The following is a 20439-nucleotide window of genomic DNA, read 5'->3' as shown; positions in this document are numbered from 1 at the left end:
TCTGGTATAGTGCAGTTCAAAATTACGAGTATATCTAAGGTACCTCAGTACTCTTATTATTCATCTCCAGTGATCAGCTCCTAAACTACTTGTATATCTACTTAGTTTACTAATTGTGTAGGCTATGTCTAGTATTGTGCAACTCGTCAAGTACATCAGACTTCCAATAATTCTCGAGTATTATACTTGAGAGATACTTTCACCTTTATTTTTGGATAGATGTTGACTTGTATCTATCGGTGTTTTAGCTATCCCGGAATCATCCTTACTAAACTTTTCTAAAATTTTGTTCACATATTGTGATTGGCTTAGAATGATCCCATTTGATTTTCGTGAAATTTTAATTTCAAGTATAACATAAGCTAATCCCATATTTTTCATGTCAAATCTCGAATTTAACAGATTTTTAGTGGATTTAACCATCTTATCGTTACTACCAACAATACGTATGTCATCAACGTAAAGACATAAAATAACATAACCATTTTCAGTGTCTTTAACATAAACACATTTGTCACACTCGTTGATTTTAAATCCACATTCCATCATGACATTGTCAAATTTTTCGTGCCACTGTTTTGGAGCTTGTTTCAAGTCATACAATGACTTCACCAATTTGCAGACTTTCTTTTCCTATCATGATGATAAAAATCCCTTGTGTTGTTCCATATAAATTTCTTCATCTAAATCTCCATTCAAAAATGCAATTTTAACATCCATTTGATGTACTTCAAGATTTCGCAGAGCGACGATCGCAAGTATGATCCTAATAGATGTTATTCTTGTCACTGGAGAATATGTATCAAAGTAATCAAGGCCTTCGCGTTGTCTGTAACCTTTTATTACTAACCTAGCCTTGTACTTTTCGATAGTTCCATCTGCTTTTATTTTCTTTTTGAAAATCCATTTGTAGCCTAGTGGTTTACTTCCTGAAGGAAGATCCACTAGCTCCCATGTATGATTTTGTAATATGGAATCTATTTTACTTTTAATGGTATCTTTCCATTGAGGTCCTTCCGATGAGTTCAAAACTTTTTGATAGTTTTGAGGTTCACTTTCTAGCATATAGGTCAAAAAATCAAGAAGATTTTTCTGTCCTTTCCCTTTTGCTACGTCTTGGTTCAACCTCAATTTCCTCTTCTAACTCTTGGTCTTGACTATTTTCAGCCATAGTCTCATATGTCCGTTTAGAAGAGCTTGCTTCCTCTTTAGACTTGTATGGGAATACATGTTCAAAGAATGAAGCGTTTCTTGATTCCATTATCTTGTTTTTGTGTATCTCTGGGATTTTAGAATCATACACAAGAAATCGATAAGCACTACTATTATGTGCATAGCCAATGAAGATGCAATCTACAGTTTTTGGGCCTATCTTTACCTTCTTTGGTGTTGGGACAGCCACTTTCGCAAGACACCCCCACACTCGTAAGTATTTATAGGAAGACTTTCTTCCTTTCCATAATTCATGAGGATTCTTTTCCATTTTCTTCTGGGGCACCTTATTTAAAAGGTAATTTGCTGATAATATAGCTTCACCCCCACATGTTCTAAAGTAACCCAGAACTTACTAGCATTGCATTCGTCATTTCATTTAACGTACGATTTTTACGTTCAGCAACACCATTTTGTTGCGGTGAGTAAGGTGCAGTGGTTCATATATGATTCCATGTTGCGCATAGAATTCAGCAAACGGTACTTCATACTCACCACCTCGATCGCTTCTCAACACCTTAACTTTTTTATTGAGTTGCGTTTCAACTTCATTTTAATAGAGAATAAATTTCTCTATAACTTCATCCTTACTTTTGAGCAAATACGCATAAAAGTATTGAGTGCTATCGTCGACAAAAGTAATAACATATTTGCTGCTGCCTCTTGTTTGTACAACTTTTAAATCTCATATGTCACTGTGAATTAAATCAAGTGGTTCTGTGTTTAGTTCGATTGATTTAAAGGATGACCTTGTCAATTTTGCCTCAACACAAGTTTCACACTTATGTTTGGAATCAATGTGGAATTCAGGTATACAATTCAAGTTAACTAGACTACGTAAAGTATCATAGTTAACATGTCCTAGTCTACCATGCCATAGATTGGAAGACTCAAGCAAGTAAGCAGAAGAGTTTACTTTATTCATTTTTTGTTTAACAACCATTACATTCAATTTGAACATACCATCGAAAACATAACCTTTTTCGACAAACATTCCACTTTTAGACAAAATAACTTTGTCTGAGTCATTCAAAAGCAACCCGAACACTAGGTTCTTGTGAATTTTCGGCACATATAGCGCATTGTTAAGAGTCAGCTCTTTTTTCGAGGTCATCTTCAGAACAACCTTTCATTGACCATTGATCACAAAAGTTGCTAAATTTTCAATGAATAACTTCTCTCCATTCTCAATTGTTTCGAATGTAGCAAATAACTCTTTATCAGAGCACACGTGTTTCGTAGCACCGGTGTCAATCCACCATTCTTTTAGGTTTGAACCCACCATGTTCACTTCAGAAATTACGACTACAAGATTGATTTCAACCACATCATGTGCCATGTAGTCAACCATATTTGCTTCTTTCTTCTTCTTCTTTAGCAATCTGCACTCCGAAGACTTGTGGTCTACTTTATCACAATGAAGCATTTTCCTTGAAATTTTTTCTTAGAAATTCCATCTTTCGGTCCTAGCTTTGTCCATTTGCCATCGGATGGCCCAAACTTGTTTTTGTGGGTCTTACTACTTTGATCATGCTCCACAACATTGACTTTAGCCACACCAGGATTGAACCACTTCTTTTCGGAACTTTTATTGTCTTCTTCAATTCAAAGTATAACAATTAGTTCTTCAACGTTCATTTCATTTCGTTTTTGTTTCAGATAATTCTTGAAATCTTTTCACGCGGGGGGCAATTTTTCAATAATTGCAGCCACTTGAAAAGATTCACTCAAACTCATCCCTTCGGTATGAATCTCGTGAAGAATCACTTAGAGTTCTTGCACTTGACTGATAACTGTTTTGGAGTCCACCATCTTATGGTCTAGGAACCTGCCGACAATGAACTTTTTAGCTCCGGCATTCTCAGTTTTATATTTTCGGTCCAAAGATTCCCACAGTTCCTTAGCAGTTTTCATAGTACTATACACATTGTACAGCGAATCTGCTAAACTGTTCATAATATAGTTTCGTCACAAGAAGTTCGAATGCCTCCACGCATCAAGTGTACTAACTGCTTGCATATCTCCTTCACCCTCCTTGAATTTTGGAGCAGTCTCAGTCAAGAATCTCGCAAGATTTAAGGTGGTCAGATAAAATAGCATTTTCTGCTGCCACCTCTTGAAATTCAAATTGAATTTCTCCGATTTTTCTCTATGATTAACCAGCATAGTTGGAGTCATAGTTTGACTCACAACATGACTTGGCAACTTAGCTACAGTCTGTGCCATAACGGAGCTTGGCCCTTGAGCCACAGTAGAGCCCATAGTGTGATTTCCAGCAGGAGCAGTTTGGGTCACATCCATATTGGTTGGTTCGGTAGCCATTTCTAAAAATGAAACAAATATTAGTTTCTAATAAACAACTTGTTTATTTCAATAAAATAAAATAAACAATTTATTTACTACCAATGTGTATAGAATCTGTTTTAAGTTTGTTGAAAATTATGTTGGTGAAATGATACCGAATTTACGGGTACCATATATGCATTTTAGATACCGAAATTGCACTTACCGTATATGCAGAATATCGTATATGCACAGATTGTATACCGAATTTGCACAAACTTGATTTTACGCAATATACCGATTTATAATATTAGTTAATTACACAATAAACTAAATTATCATAAACCACAATATATTAATCTAATTTAGAACTAAATTATATTAAGTTATGTAAAACATGTTAATTTAATAAATCTTAACGGGAAAGCTAAAAATTAACAGAAATTTCAGAAAATAAAAAAAAAATTAACAATATGCTTATAATTTCATATAAACTATTAACCCGAGACCTGTGTAAACACAATGTCCTTAAAACAGATTCGCCCTCTCACCGTACGTGCTTGAATTTTAATCCAAGCGTCTATTTTCCAGGATACAATGGTATATAATAAAATCTGAGCACCGCAGATACTACTCTGGCGAACTGATCTAGTATCCGAACAATATCACCACAAGAGCAAGACCTTATTGGACAAGGAATGCAGAAAAGAAAAAACTGTGTATTCAGGAATGTAGATGAGATTTTTGAGTGTATTAGATTGCTGGAGAATGAGCCTTTTTATAAGCATACTGCCCATTAACATTGTGACCATTAGAGTTATTGCCCATTAACACTGTGATCATTGGGAGTCCATTTGAGTTTTTGCAGTTTCAGGAACTTAAAAGTCATTGGACAAAGCAAAAAAATTGCAAAACGCGGGCTCTCCAAAGGGGCGAATTTTGCCTTGTTTGGTCAGACATTCCTGTGCGCAGGTCGCGCCCGCACCCAAGTTCAAGGTCCGAAGGCTATTTCGGTCCGAGATTTGCACCCCCTACGCACACACGTGGAGAGAGCCTCTATGCTACATATGATTACACCATTCCAAAGTGTAGGCATATATAAAGTGGTTCATACTTTCTTTATTTTCCTATGCGGGACAAATGTCACTTTTCCTACATAAACCATCTTTCAATGGCCAACTTTGAGCTCCAATTACTCATTCATCCGTTAATCAATTTTGGCAAGTAAATATATGGTTTCGATACTCTCACGAAGGAGAATACAGATCAACTTTGATCTTCCAAATCGAACCAACGGGTCCCACTCAAACTTATGCCAAAAGTAACCCATTTACTCATTTTTCCAACAGTTAGTTAGTGAGTTCTTTTCTCTATAAATACAATATGGTGTATTCATTGTAAATTATTGGATTGTATTTTTCAATCCCTACTTTCATGGAGGTTTCTCCTACCTCATTTCATGAAGTGTATTTCATTTTCCTCCTATCTTGGAGTGTTTCTTTCATGGAGCTTATTCTAGTTCCATTGTATCTTGTTCTTCTCCATTTATGGAGTTTAATACATTGTTTCTCATTCTAGAATTTAACAATAACGATAATGAATGAGACTTAGAAATTTTATTAATTTTTTATTTAGACATTACATAATTTTTATTAAAATATATTAAAAATTTTATAAAATATTTTGTCAAACAACCCAAGAAAACTTATCCCTCCCTTGAAATACATCAGCAAAAAAAAAATTATATATATCTATCAATAGTGTGAAATTTAAATGGTCATAATTCCAAATTAGGAATGGTAATATCGAGAATTAGATAGGTGATTCCTAATTAAATTATTTAGTTGTATATCCGTTTCTTTCTTGAATAATGTAACGTTTCTCATTTTTGAAGGGGTAATAATTAATGGGTTAATTTCAAAAATGATCACTGAAGTTACCAAAAAATACAAAACAATCACTGGAGTTTAAAACTTTCAACAACTGTTACTGAAGTTCCAGGTGGTTTCACTAACGGTCACTTAAGTTTAAAAACTTTCACAAATGGTCACTGAAGCTACCAAAATGATTGGAATTCAAACTTAAGGACCCAATCATGAGACCATACAATATTTGAGGGCCTTAGGCGCAAACTTTCGACAGGTGGAGCATTTTCTAGGAAGGTGGTGAATTGTGAGGATATTGAGCCACCGCCTTTAGATTACCACAACTCCAACCTCCAACCACCTTGGCCAGCGGAACAATATACAAACTTGAAGCCCTCACTTCACTCTTTCCAATCACCCAACCAATAGCCGAAACTCCATTAGATCTGCCTGGAATTTTCGATCAAAGGAGGCTGCTCAACCAATGGCCGAAAGGTGGTGAATTTTGAGGATTTTGAGCTACCACCTTTGGACCACAACATGTCCAACCTTCGACCACCTTGGCAGCTGGATCAACATACCACCTTGAAGCCCTCATTTCACTCTTTTCAACTCACCCAACCAATGGCCAAAAATCCATTAGATCTACCTGAAATTTTTAGTCAAAGAAGGTTGCCGACGCAACCAAAAAAGCCGAAAATGCAGCCTGCCCACCCAACCAAAAACGACCATAAATGCAACTTTCGATGACACCCACCCTCTAGCTTGACCATGATCATCATTACACATCCAAAGATGCTATTATAACAACAAACAATTCAAAAAATCAAGATCTCCAGCCCTTTTTTGCAATAGCGAACTCGGACCATTCAGCCCCAATTTTCGACGCCACGACACTTTCCACGGTCGCAGACTACCACTCCTAGGATCGCCTCTTCATGGCACATCCAATGAATCTATGGGTCATCGCCAATTTCAAACCAACATGGCTGAATTGAAAAAATTGGTCCCAATTTCGATCCACCATGGCCAATGACCACGCATAGATCTACCTCCTTCAATTCCTTCTCCCCACATCATCGAATCACAAAATTGGTCCCAATCGAGTCTCCAGCAGCATCATATGACCATGGGTAACAGTTCAATTGCACCAATTAATCCATTTCAAGTTGGTGATGTCGTTGTTCAATTGCCCCACGTTTCAGATTTTTCATAACAGTTCAATTGCTCTTGAGGTCCTCAAATATTGTATAGTCTCCTGATTGGGTCCTTAAGTTTGAATTCCAATCATTTTGGTAGCTTCAGTGACCATCTGTGAAAGTTTTTAAACTTAAGTAACCATTAGTGAAAGTCCAGAACTTCAGTGACCATTGTTGAAAATTTTAAACTTCAGTGACCATTTTATATTTTTTTAGTAACTTCAGTGACCGTTTATGAAATTAACCCGATAATTAATAATTCTGTTGTATTTGGCGATGGTGTGTAAGCGCATTTTGACGGGTCAAAATTTGCTCTAATAAAACCTGAATGCGATGAATCCAAAATTCATCAATCTCACTCACCACCATTCTGTGTTTTCTACGGCGGTGCGTGTATTCTACGAGACGGAAATATGGGCCAAGTACCCTCCATCGACCAGGGTTATTCTCCCGACAGTTCAACGCATTTGCGTAATCCAAGCCTTGCCCCTCACCACCATCGCTACACCGTAAATGATTTGAACCTAAATTCACAGGAGCCGGAGGATATTTTTCTGAATCAACAACAAGATTATACTTCTGAGATTCCTGATGAATGTTTAGCTTTGATCTTTCAATCTTTAAGCTCTTCCGACAGGAAGCAGTGTTCTTTGGTCTGTCGACGGTGGCTTGTGGTGGAGGGCCAGAGCCGCCACCGCCTCGCCCTTAACGCGACCGATGAGGTCAACTCGCACCTCCCTGCTATCTTCTCCCGGTTCGATTCCGTCATGAAGCTAGCTCTTCGCTGTGACCGTAAATCCGTTAGTATAAATGATGAAGCTTTGACCTTGATCTCTAGGCGGTGCCAGAATCTCACCCGCCTCAAGCTCCGTGGCTGTCGCGAAATCTCAGATGAAGGAATGTGTGCTTTGGGAAAGAATTGCAAATCCCTCCGCAAATTCTCTTGTGGATCATGCTTGTTTGGAGCTAACGGCATGAATGCCCTTTTAAACAATTGCTCATCCTTGGAAGAACTTTCCGTTAAGCGTCTACGGAGTATCAATGATGTCTTTGCAGCTGAGCCGATTGGCCCTGGAGCCGCAGCTTCCTCGCTTAAGTCAATTACGCTTAAGGAGCTTTATAGCGGACAGTTTGGGCCCTTGATTATTGGGTCCAAAAACTTGAAAACTTTGAAGATTATCAGGTGTTCGGGGAACTGGGATAGGTTGTTGGAGACTATCGCAGGTAGAAGGAATTGTTTGACAGAGATTCATTTGGAGAGGCTGCAGGTGACTGATATTGGGCTAATGGCGATATCCAAGTCCCCGGACTTGGAGATCTTTCACTTGGTGAAGGTTCCAGATTGCTCGAATGAGGGGATTTGTGCAGTAGCTGAGAATTGCAAGCTTTTGAGGAAGCTCCATATTGATGGGTGGAGGACTAATAGGATAGGCGATGAGGGGTTGATTGCTATAGCGAAGAATAGTGTGAATCTCGTGGAATTGGTTCTTATTGGTGTCAACCCGAGTTCTGTAAGTTTGATGGCAATAGCCACAAATTGTCAGAAGCTGGAAAGGTTGGCACTTTGTGGGAGTGACACAATTGGGGATCCTGAGATTTCATGTATCGCGGCAAAATGTATGGCCTTGAAAAAGCTTTGCATAAAGGGTTGTCGCTTGACAGATTCAGGGATTGAATCATTCGCATTTGGGTGCCCCAATTTGGTGAAGATAAAGGTTAAGAAGTGTAGGGGAGTTACGAGTGAAGTTGCGGATTGGTTGAGGGCAAGGAGGGTGTCACTGGCTGTGAATTTGGATGTAGATGAGATTGAACCGGAGGCCATGGACGTGAGTGCCAGTGATGAAGGAGCGCAGGATGATGGTGTGGAATATCCGTCAATTGTGAGTGGAACTGTAATTGGTGGTGGTGGAAATGTTAATGCTGCTGCTGCTCCATCAACTAGTAATGGAGGTCGATCCTCTTATAAGTCAAGATTTAGCCTTTTTGCTGGAAGGACTTTCGTTGCATGTGCTTTTCGGAGGTTATCAAATGGTAACGATAGTTCAAATGATAGCTTATAGAGGAACTCGATGAGAGAGAGAGATAAATCATTGTCAAGTTTTCATTCTTGTTTGTATTGGACCATAGTCCACAGTATTGTTGCAATTGATATATGTGTTTCCTTTGTTGTATCTCGAGCTTATTTGCTGTGATTGTATTTGTTACCTGCCAGTCGACTTGAGGTCCTTTTTCCATGACATATACACGATGATTGAGTTGTTTGCCTGTTGAATAGCTTGATTATATTTCATGCCGTATGCAAGATATGGCGGAGGAATAGTTTAGTTAACCACAACTTTGTAGGATTGCATTGATATTTCTTATTCCAGTGTTTTCTGTATTATACATAATTTGTCAAAGATAGGGATTCGGCAAATAACTACATGCATCAGATGCCTTTGAAAATGGTAGCGTGTAATTTTTGGTATCATAATGGAAGCTGTGAGCCACTTCGATTGTTGGAAGGTAATGCAAATTTCGTGCTAGGACCTCTGAGACATGCTTGTGGTGTAGCATAGCGGCTTTATTCAGCATTGTTGCATATGATTAACTGCATTTTTTGGGCAAATGACCTACTGAATTTCTGCTACTTGCGGTGTATTTTGCTATATTTGTCACATAATCATTTTGTGAAATTTCTTGCATGACATCAAAGCATACGTGCAGAATTTGGTCTGGAAGACCAATTCAATAGCTAGGAAGTTGGTTCCTCTTATCTTTGCGCGTTTTATGCTTTTAGTCTGCCTTCTTTTACCTGGCTGGAATTGAGAAAATCACATACTAATTTCCTAAAGCTTTTATTCGTATGCGATAACACGTGTATGACTTTTGGAACGTCTAGCACGTTGATTTTGGTACACTGTGATTTGACTTTGAACTAGTCTTTTAGTAATCTCTGGTTTGCTTTGAATTGGTTCATTCACATCTCCGTTAATACGCCATTTGATTATTGCATCAGCCATATTAATCATACATTTCATAGAATTTACAAGTACTTTCATTTTATCCACCAATGACTTCTTGGAAAGTTAAATTCAAGTAAAAGAAAACAAAACCTGAACAAAACAATTCCAACACGAACCCAATTAGATCAATTCAATTGTCCGATTCAACGCATCGTTGTCTGCACACTCGGCTATGAGTGTAAAATGTGAATAGTAGTAATTCTATGCGTAAGCAATGTTTATCCATCATGGGTCTAAGAGGAAGTAAGATAATCATTAAATTCATTTATACATTTGGGATGTATTTTCATACTAATTCATTAGAGAATGTGATATTGCCACAATGTTGTTGAGTAAGCACTGCTTGTAACTAACATTATACTTTGAAAAGGAAGAATTGACAATATTTGGCATTTGGTATTGGATGGGTTATGCATGTAACGAAAGAGCAGCCCAAATAAACATGATCAAATTAAGCTGGGTTTGTTATCAAAATGTAAAACGCCAATTCATCTAAAACAAAAATAAGCTCTCTCCGATGCAAGAACCCTACACAAGTGGTTAGAGGTGGGCATAGTTTGATTCGATCAATTCGAGAGAGAACTAGAGAAGACAATCAAGTCCATTTCCGAGCAAGCCCCCTATAGAAAGAGTGCTTTATAGAAAGGAAAAATCACTCTCGAAATGTCATAAATGATGGGGGCTTTCTTACTTCAGCATTAAGGAATTCATCATTTGAAGTAGTGACCGATTTAGTGCTAGGGGCAGTGCGGTCAGTTGCCCCTACACTAAATTTGAAATTTCAATTTTTTTCCAAGATATTTTTCAAAATTTTCAAAAAATTCCTTATAGTTCTCAATTTTTGCCCCCACAATTAAAATTTTGTAAAAGTCAACTACACAATTCTTTAATCCTAGCTCCATCCCTTAGTCAAAGGAAGTAGACTAATAAAAAATTTCACATTTCTTTTATATTGTAATTAAATAGGAACGGGTGTTTTTATTCCTCAAGAAATCTAGATAATGAAAATACGTCAAATTTATTGAACGCTTTCGATATCTTAATATAATAAGACAAATTTGACAAAGTCGTGCAAGGGAAAATTGAGAATCAATATAACCTAGTATGAGGCGTGCATTTTTCTTGTGAAAACAACCCAAGGATTTCAAAAAGTGCCTTCTCCCGGGGATTTTGATAATAATTAGAATCCATTCCCTTAGGGCCATCAGAAGAAAAACATTTTGCAGTTGAATTACCATATAATTGAGCTCCCCCTGGTTAGCTTCAGCTAAGAAGAAAAATGGACACAAAATGGTCCAGAGGCACCAAATGGATCTAATCATTGTTTATTCACTCTCATAATCTTCATTATCTCCAAAATCGAAAACAGAAGCATCTGCAGCAATAGCCTTAATAACATTGGAGTCCAGGTTCGGAATAGAAAAGCATTAGAGTGTGAATTTGCGGGTTCTTCGTTTCCCAGAGCGAGCTGCTCAGTCTGATTTGTCGTGGAAGACATTCTCTCGACCGAGTTACCAGAGTTGGGATATGATGCATTTTTTGCAGCAGAGGACGTGTGATCCATGGTGCTTCTTGAAGAACTTTCCTCACCTTCACTGTCAGAAAACTCATCATCTTGATTGTTTTGTTTCCCAGAGGCATCACTCTGTTCAGAATTAGCTCTGTTTTCATTACTCAAGGAAGGAGCATTCTCAATCTTCCATCAGGACCCTTCTTGTCCTGAGCAATTTTGACCTTTGACGATATGGTACCATCATAATCTATCATCAAGATTTCAACCTGAAACCCTGGAGATGGCAATTTTCTCTGCTAAGTACAGTTGTTAAGCCATTAAGTGAGAACGAAACAAAGAAGGAAATGAAAACAAAATACTAAACCACTAGAAAAGGGAAAAAACTGTTCTATCAATGGGGACTGAATTTGTAAATATGGAATTGTCAAGCCAAGTTGATGCGGACATCCATTTACTATTTATTTTCTTTTATTTACTATTTATTTTCTATTTGGACTATTAGTTATATTCTATTTGAATTATTATTTATATTTCTTTTATTGGGCTTGTTTAGCGGGTTTGGCCCAAACCCCTCTCTTTAGGGTTTTTGTTTTGTTATTTATTTCTGTTTTGTTGCGTATTTGAGACAGTTGATGAATTAAAGAATAGAATGCTTGGGTTGTAACCTATTGCTTTCTCCTTCTCTCCTTTCCCATGATTTCTACTTCTTTTCTGGTTTTCTCCCCCTTTTCTCTCCGGCCCTTTACCCCTTCATGCTGCCTTCTTCTTCTTCTCGTTGGAATTCTACTTGCTAGTTGTGCTATTTTGCTATTTCTAATTATTCTGCAGGAATCATCCCTCATCCTGCATCAAAGTTAAAGAGCTTGATGATATTATACCCCTTATCTCTGACAATTCTCGATCACATGTTATATATCATACCCTTACCCAAGTTAAAGAGCTTGATGATGTCACCAGTCACCCTTGAAAAATCCAGTCGCCTGTGGTTAACACTAAAGCAAAATTATTCACCACTGACCAACCTCAAATTGATGGTCAAAACAAAAGTGCTAATCAAAATCCTGACAATTTATTACAGTCTCTAGTCCGGAAAAATCTTAGGAATTGGAACTTGATCCCTCCAACTGTTCAAATTGCATATAACGATCCTGTGAACTGGTCTTTAGGTCTAAACCCCTTTGAAATTATTTTTGGTTGTGAACCTTTGAAACCTCTAGACCTTATTCCCATGCACCCACATGCTTGTGTGTCTATGTCAGTTGAGGTAGTTGTATCACATTTTCATAGCTTGCATATTGAGATCAGTGGATAATTTGAAGCAAGTAAAGATTATATAAACCTCAAGTTGATTGGCATAAACAACACTTTGAATTTAATATTGGGGATTATGTTATATTGCAAGCGTGTAATGCTGGTCGTTTTAAAATTTCAAAGCATGTTGGTCAAAATGCCTATGTCAATGACCTTTTATCACATTATGACCACCACCCTATGTTATTTGTTACGGACTTCGATGCCTACAACAGCTATTTTAGCCCCTCTGATAACTCGTTTCTACTCTCACATGAGAATTCCCACACTGAATCTTTTGCCATGTCTGCTTCAATCCCATCTATCACAGCACACAAAAATAAAATTGATGTTATTTTGGATGAACAGCTTGTGTTGACCAATGATTGAGAGATTTAGTGCTTTCTTGTTCGTTGGATGGATCGTCTTGATTCTGACGGTACATGGATTCCCAAAGAGAAACTTCAGCGGCGGGAGCCAAATTCATTGGAGCTTTATAAGAGTCGGCAAAATTCTCATTCGCCTAAGTTATCTTGGTCAGCTCATGTTTTTGCGAGTAATTTGCAATTGGCGTCGTCATCATTTGTGGAATTTCGATATTTGGTTCGTCAGAAAGATCGTCCCCCATGGCATGACTTGGAGCCTTTAGCATCAGATTCATTACAACATTTTGATTTATCCACTCGACGGGGTCGAGTTTTTCTCTCACCCCGGGAGAATTAATGCGGACATCCATTTACTATTTATTTTCTTTCATTTACTATTTATTTTCTATTTGAATTATTAGTTATATTCTATTTGGATGATTATTTATATTTCTGTTATTGGGCTTGTTTAACAGGTTTGGCCCAAGCCCTTCTCTTTAGGGTTTTTGTTTTATTATTTATTTCTATTTTGTTGCGTATTTGAGACAGTTGATGAATTAAAGAATAGAATGCTTGGGTTGTTGCCTATGGCTTCCTCCTTCTCCCCTTTCCTTTGATTTCTACTTCTTCTCTGGTTTTCTCCCCCCTTTCTCTCCGGCCCTTTCCCTCTTCGTGCTACCTTCTTTTTCTCGCTGGAATTCTACTTGCTAGTTGTACTATTTTGCTATTTCTAATTATTCTGTAGGAATCATCCCTCATCCTGCATCACAAGTGATGCAGATTCTTAGAAACAACGGACATTTGGCCAAGGAGCTTTTTACCTTATCAAAGCCACCAAGGTCGGTCCCATCTAAAATTATTCTGTTTTCCATCATTGTTGTGTTTAACCAGGAGAAAAGAGAAATGTTGAATGATTATGTTAAAAGTTAAATCAATACTGTAACTAATAGAGAAGAAATATAACAAAAACAAGATGTGGCACTCAGTGATCCAAAATAGTACGGTCTATTGCAATATAATGAAGGACGATGGTGATTAAAGACTAGATGCATTTGTAGCCACTACATCCACAGGAAGATCTTACGTGATAAATCATTTACAACGACCCCATGCCACAGGGGGTCACATCACACGTTTCAGCAGATATTGAATGTGTTGAGATAAATATAAAATTTTAACAAGATCAAGAATAAACAAGGATTATTCACGAACTAGTAAACGGCCCCCGTCAATTCCTTTAGACCAAGCCTTGGTAGAGCAAAAACGACAATTCCCTTCTTCACTGCACGAATCCAAAAATCTTCTGGTTGCAAAAATGAACAACTTAGATTAGCTCAACTGTCCCATCCCCAAAAATACGAATTTGGGAAGAAGAAAATTGAAACTCTTTCGCATCTAAAAGGGAAGATAACAGACGAATTTTTAACATGTCAGAAATGCTCTCAGCAAGGGAAGTTACCACGAGATCCTTGTTTTTTGGATGATTTTTGGTTGAAAACAGAACCTCCTGTATGATAAAAAAAATAAGCTCGTAAAGTTTCACTGAGTTAGGCTATTGGTGAACTATTGATACTTTTGTTCACACGGTACCAAACAACATGAGAAAACATATAATGCATCAATATAACACATCAAAGTATTTCAATGATAAACTGAAACCAGCATTTTCTAAGACTTCAATGCTGTAAGAAATCTCATGATACATACAATAAGAGAAGTTCAAGAACCACGTGTAAAAGCAGCAAATCTATATGTTTCTACATTTGTGTGCCTCTCAGAATTCATTACAACAAATCGTTACGCGTTGCATGTCACGATTATTCTTCTTTGATGTATCTCTCTCACTCCCGCCCTTTTCCAAATTGTCATTCTGTAAACAAGTACATACCAAAACTAAAAAAATAAATTACTCGGCGGATGCATTGAGTTTCTCATCATAACCTGCCCTCTCTCAGAATGTACAGATGTCCACCATTGCAATTTCAGAGTAAAAACATAGAATGCTAGAATTTGTTCTTAATCACTGTAGCCTTATCAAAATAAATTTAACATTTACATTTGTGCATTCAGTTATTTTGTGCTGTGCCAGAACTTGAGTAGATAACACACAAAAAATCTGCAATAGAGAACAAAGGAAAATGTTTTGAACATCTTAAACAAAAATGCAGTAGGAAAGCATTTCCATAGAACGAATGCCAACAAAATATCAACCTACAGAAAACAAGACCTTCAGTGTCATGAAAAGAGAACAAAGAAGTCATCATGTCCTACCATTATGATTTGATATAGAAGGGAAGACCTAAGTCAACACAGACACTTGTAAGCCAAAATCCTTCATTGCACTCCTCAGCTGTGGGAAAGAACTGCAGAAACCAAAATAACAGTGGTTGCTAAACCAAGTCATACAAGAAAATTTTCTCCCATGGATGAATCAAAGAATTTGTTGTTGCTGCAAATCAAACCTTTAAGAATAGAAGAAGTCTACATATCATCAATCCTGTCCTTGCCATGCCAGTTTTACAATGAACAACTACCACATTTACAATGTCCTCCTTCAACCATGAGTACATACTTTGACAAAACAATTTTATAAGCTCAATAGGAGGGCAGTTGGGGTCGTCAAATGGAAAAGATGCAACCTGCATCTATGAAAAAGAAAACTATATACCATATAGTCCAATATAAAGTAACTGCACAAAGTTAACATAGACTGTATTGTCAGTGGCCAAGAAGCAAGGAGCCAGCAGGGCCATGTAACAAAAATTAAAAATGAAGAAGATGAACTAAAAAAGTCATGTTGAATGAAATCTCTCAGATTTTTAAAACAGAAATTCGAAAAAGTCCGTGATGTATCTAGCTGTACCAAGTACATAGGCTGATGTTACCGGTGACTATCAACTAGTGCAACAAAGTGATCCAGTCATTTTTATAAAATCATACTAGAGATGGTATTGAAAACATTTGAAGATTTATCCAGTGCCACTTGTAACCCAAGCTCTAGTGAACTTTTGAAATTGCAAAAGATCAATTCAGAACACAACTGTTCTTCAAACGGTGAAGCGTCGTATAACCTCTCTGAACAAAGGTGTACGCTTTGTATTTCCCTGCATGAAACAATTTCAGATAGAAAATGTTACAGACAATGGGAAGACGCCCAGGATGTAGGCATAAAATACTATAAGAACCAAAATCATATCGCAGCATCCCACATGCAGATTAGGTGGAAGCACGGAAGCGCGACCGCTTATATAGGCTATACAGGACATCAATTAACTTAGGCTTGCCATGATGAGCCACATTTATATAGACCTAAGTAGTTTATTGATTGGTCATGTTCCTAGGCATTCCTCATCGATCTGGTCCGGGAAGAGACAGGGGAAGCCAACTCCTCGGTTCTTATGTGCATGAAATCCAATTAGATGTATACTAATAGCGATATCCCATGTCCAACGCAGGTTGATTGTAAAATCCCATCTCCTATATCGATGGAAGTGTATAAATATCATCAGCAATAGGGCTATCAATGAACTTGGATCACCATTTGCAGCCACGCTACTTTGATTTGTAGTTGATTGATGGATTATGTGGTGAATTACATTCACGGTCTTCTTCCATAGGCCCAAGACATGACTGATACACTGCATAAACCATATGATGGTAAGCATGTTCAAGTTACAGTACCCAAGTCACCTCCCTAACTTAAAAACTCAGCTTAATTCAACCACACCATATCCCAAGTACCCACCTCTTTAGGTACGTCATTCCCAAAACAATACTTTCTGGAATACTGTTGAGAAAACAAATCTTTCACCAAAAGATTATTAACATCTGTTATTCACAGAAATCAAGAACAAGGCTCCTCCACAGCCCAGGTAAGCTTCAACAGTTTCAGACATGATGCATAAATATTTCCCTCATATTGAAATTTTTTTTACCTACAGCTTCCAATTTTTTATATCCAAAGAAGTTCTTAATGGAATTATCAATAGCAATACTATCATAGCATGGCCTCATTTAGGAATACTAAATTGTACCTGGAGCAATGATCACCATCATAATGTTAACAAATGTGCGGTCCTTGATGCCCTATGATGAGTCTCAAAAAATTTAATCACTTCCTCCATGTGATTCTTATAGAAACCCTACATCATGTTTCAAAGACACTATTAGGAAACCGAATAATAAAATAACAAAACACAAAGTGTAACGTGAATTACAGATTTTTACCTCAAAAGTATCCAAATAAACCAGAACTCAGGTCACCAGCAGGGAACCCCATAGCAATGATATTCTCAGTAATTTATATCATATCCAAATCAAATCCTTCCTCCTGAAGAGAGAGAGGCAACACATTATTATTTTATATGACTTTATCACCGTCAAACATCTAAACCCAGAAAGGAGAGATTTTCAACATAAGGTGTCAAATAGAATATTATGGTAGCACATGAGCTAATGGAAAAGATGATACTATGAGGTGAAAGATTAGAAATTAGATACTATGCATGATGAATGCTATATTTCCATTTTTTTCACCAAAAGTAACAAAATGGTATTTAATCATGACCAAAAGATATGCTCCTTTGTCCACGCTAATCTGAACAAAATCATGACTGTTCAGATAGATATAATCTTATTTTTCTCTCTCCAAAAGTAAAAGGGTATACAATTAGTTAATCGTGAAGCAAGAAGGGATTGTAGTACGAGTCCAACCAAGTGTGCTTGTGATTAAGGTTGTGGCTCTTACATCAGTAAATTCTGTCTGGAAAAATTACATCAGTAGTTTGGCAACCATGTAACAACAAACTTGAAATAGAGATCCAAGAGCCAGCCAAGCCATAGATTTGGAACTGCAGCTGCAATTTTCTCAATTTTGATAAACCGATAAAGTTACCTAGAGAAATTTATGACTATTTTGGTCTTACTCCAGCTTTCCATATAATATATTCTTTCTTCAGAGAAAAATATACTGAAGGTCATATAAACACAATTGACTAATGAGCGTGTGTCAAGCTAGCGTTCAATTTAATGAATTCTTTCTTATTTCAAAGAAAAATATACTAAAGGTCATATATAAGCACAAATGACTAATGGGCATGTGTCAAGCCAGTGCCCCATCATGACATAGTTTTCATCAATGCGAAGAACATTGCACTATGAAATTTTGGCCAAATAACATTGCATATGAAACCAAAGAAAATTCCAGCAGGACGCATAGTTTACTAATTACCGAGACCAATAAGTTCTCCTGTATAAATGCCAAATGGCATTATTACTTCCTGTATTCCTAGATATCAAAATCACAGAGATCATTAAAGGGAAAGAGGAAAATGACAACAAAATGAAAAGAAAGAGTAATGAAAAACCTAACATAAAAATGGAATGAAATCAGTTCACAGAGACTTCAGTGTTGATTATCTTAAATGCATGCCCATTATACATAATACCTCATGCTTGGTATCATGAAAGAAAAGTCCTCTAACGAGCTAGCAGCTGCGAAGATTATTGATCCACTTGTTTCATTTGCACTTCAATGTCTGGTTGTTTGTGAGGCAATGTGATTATGTAATTTATAGACTAGCCATACTTAATACATATTGAAGCGAAGATAAGAAACAGCCACATAAAGGTGGGTGAATTAAAAAACTACGGGCCAATGACGATGTCTAAAATGAACGTAATTGCCAAGAGATAAATAGAATCTCTCTACGTAAATTATACAGATAGAGTAACAGTTCAACTACCTGGTATCTTCGCTTATTTTGTGAGATAATGTGCTGTGTCCTTACTTGCACAGCCTTCACAGCATTTAAATATGCATTAACTATTCCATTGGCGAAGGTTCCAACTTCCAAAAATGCCTGATTGTCCAGCTGCAGATTTCTTTTCAGTACTTGTCATCCACATTTGAAGGCACTGGAATCCAAGCCCATTGCTGAGTCATGACAAATATATTATCTCAGCATTTCCAGTCTGTGAATCCTGTTGCATTTGTGGAAGTTTAAAGCTCTTGGCCCAAGAAGATATGGCAGATGTAGGCAACATAGAAGTGAATTGTGTGCCATACTTTCTTTTGCAGAGACGACGGAAGGCGGAGGTGCAACATCAGAAAGTTTACCAGAAGGTGATGGTTCTGGTAATGAAGATGCATGAGCAGTTTCAGAATCCATTCTGATAAACAGAGCAAGAAGAAGAAAATCCCAATACAATTTAGCTTAACCACCAATGAGAAGGTCACATGGAGAAAACAAATTCCAGTACATTCAAAGCAATTATTTTGCAGAAGTTTGTTATCAATAACAAACATGGATATATAATCGAAGAATACTACATTTCGCTTCCATCTTATAGTGGCATCGACCGATGAAAAAAAAAAGGGCATCCGTCCTTGTATTTCAATAATGTTTTCACACCCTTCTTCAAATATACACTATGAATCCTCGTACACCTGGTAGGTGCTGTCAGTTTAGAACTTCATTTCAAAGTGATCATCATTGGTTAAGTACGTATGAATCCATTTTTATGTTCAGCGAAAGCTTACATTTTGCTTCCCAGCTACAAGTTTTAAGACTAAATCATCACAAGGCACATTTTTTAACTGACAAGTCCTTTCCTTTTCTCTTCTTATTCTGTAGAAAATACTCTGCAAATTCAGAACTAATTATTTCTTACGAGGCTTAGCTTTAACACGTACTAATTTTATGAAAATTACTTCATTTAATCATTCGTATAAGTTTCCACAGCGCTCCTACATTTTCTAGAGACAATTGGTAAATGTATATCCTGCATCGTACACAAACAAGTGAATGCGCATTATTAAAGTGTTAAGTAGATATATCAAGCTGCGTTCTATTTTGAAAGTAAATGGGGGGAGAAATCTAACCGCAAACGCCTGTAGAGGTTAGATCGATTTCAACAATGGTGAAAGTGTGAGCAATTAAAGGCATAAATCAGAGATGAAGGGATCCTAACCTCGATTGAAACTTCCGTTTAATTTCTTTGAAGCTTCTTAGGATTCTGATTTTCAACTGAGTTGACTGACTCAGTCTATTTCTGTGTAGTTTATTTGCAGCAATGGAGTGAGATCGGAGATGGTTTCTAACTGCGGCTGGTTTCACGAATCACGATTCTTTTTTACGTCCCGCGACTATTTTACCGCTCAACGGCTATTGATTTGGTGATGACGTGTCGGTCCAGTATCTGAGTAAATTTTAAAGGTTAAATATTAGGGAATATTGCAGTCCGATCCCTAATTTTTAAAATATGTGACAATAAAGTTCCAAAACTTTTTATTTATACTTGGGGTTCCGAACCTATTAAAAAGTGACCAGCACTCTCTAGCTGACGGAAAATGGCTACTATTATTTCTTTTTATCAGTGGGAAACGGTTAATATTTTTTTTTTTTGGTCGGTAAATGTGTAATAAATTGATAAAAAATCATGTACATATACATGGAATATACCCAAACAATAAAAAATAAATTACAAATATAAGTATATTGGACATACCCAAGCAACCAAAGATCAAGTGCATAGACAATTACATTGGGCAAACAAAAAGATCTAGCAACCTAACGCCATAGACTCAAAATGAATCAAAATATAAGGATACAACGAAAACATAACTTTGTATATATGTGTTTTAATCCGTCTAATAATGATATCAATCTGCGGGGTAAGGTCCTCAAAGTCTTCTTGTTTCGAGCT

At 37.0% G+C, this 20439-nt stretch overlaps 2 protein-coding genes and 1 long non-coding RNA gene across 17 annotated transcripts; 1 reads left to right on the top strand and 2 right to left on the bottom strand.

Moving 5' to 3' along the window:
• The first annotated feature begins 6856 nt into the window (after positions 1-6856).
• LOC111367208 (F-box protein At1g47056-like) lies at positions 6857-8824 on the top strand. Its single transcript, XM_022987963.1, has one exon. It carries the CDS (start codon positions 6973-6975, stop codon positions 8617-8619), a length of 1647 nt encoding a protein of 548 aa, XP_022843731.1. The 5' UTR covers positions 6857-6972; the 3' UTR covers positions 8620-8824.
• Positions 8825-10838: 2014 nt separating this feature from the next.
• Positions 10839-11321, bottom strand: LOC111366622 (phosphatidylinositol 3,4,5-trisphosphate 3-phosphatase and protein-tyrosine-phosphatase PTEN2B-like). Its single transcript, XM_022987339.1, is given in 3 exon segments — positions 10839-11006; positions 11009-11260; positions 11316-11321. Coding segments are annotated over 3 exon segments (375 nt in total). The 3' UTR covers positions 10839-10889.
• A 2443-nt stretch (positions 11322-13764) lies between these two features.
• LOC111367206 lies at positions 13765-19909 on the bottom strand. Of its 15 annotated transcripts, none has more exons than XR_002697744.1 (7): positions 19705-19909; positions 16960-18903; positions 15673-16874; positions 15195-15371; positions 15004-15095; positions 14192-14239; positions 13765-14035 (listed from the first exon to the last, which is right to left on the bottom strand). It is a non-coding gene; the product is annotated as an uncharacterized LOC111367206 (long non-coding RNA). The 15 variants fall into 15 exon arrangements; XR_002697743.1 differs by having other exon boundaries at positions 15195-16370; positions 16478-16874; XR_002697746.1 differs by having other exon boundaries at positions 15195-16370; positions 16767-16874.
• Between the last annotated feature and the right edge of the window lie 530 nt (positions 19910-20439).

Source organism: Olea europaea, chromosome 18 (assembly GCF_002742605.1).
Source record: "Olea europaea var. sylvestris chromosome 18, O_europaea_v1, whole genome shotgun sequence".
Taxonomy (NCBI): Eukaryota; Viridiplantae; Streptophyta; class Magnoliopsida; order Lamiales; family Oleaceae; genus Olea; species Olea europaea.
This window is presented reverse-complemented; position numbering and strand designations above follow the sequence as displayed.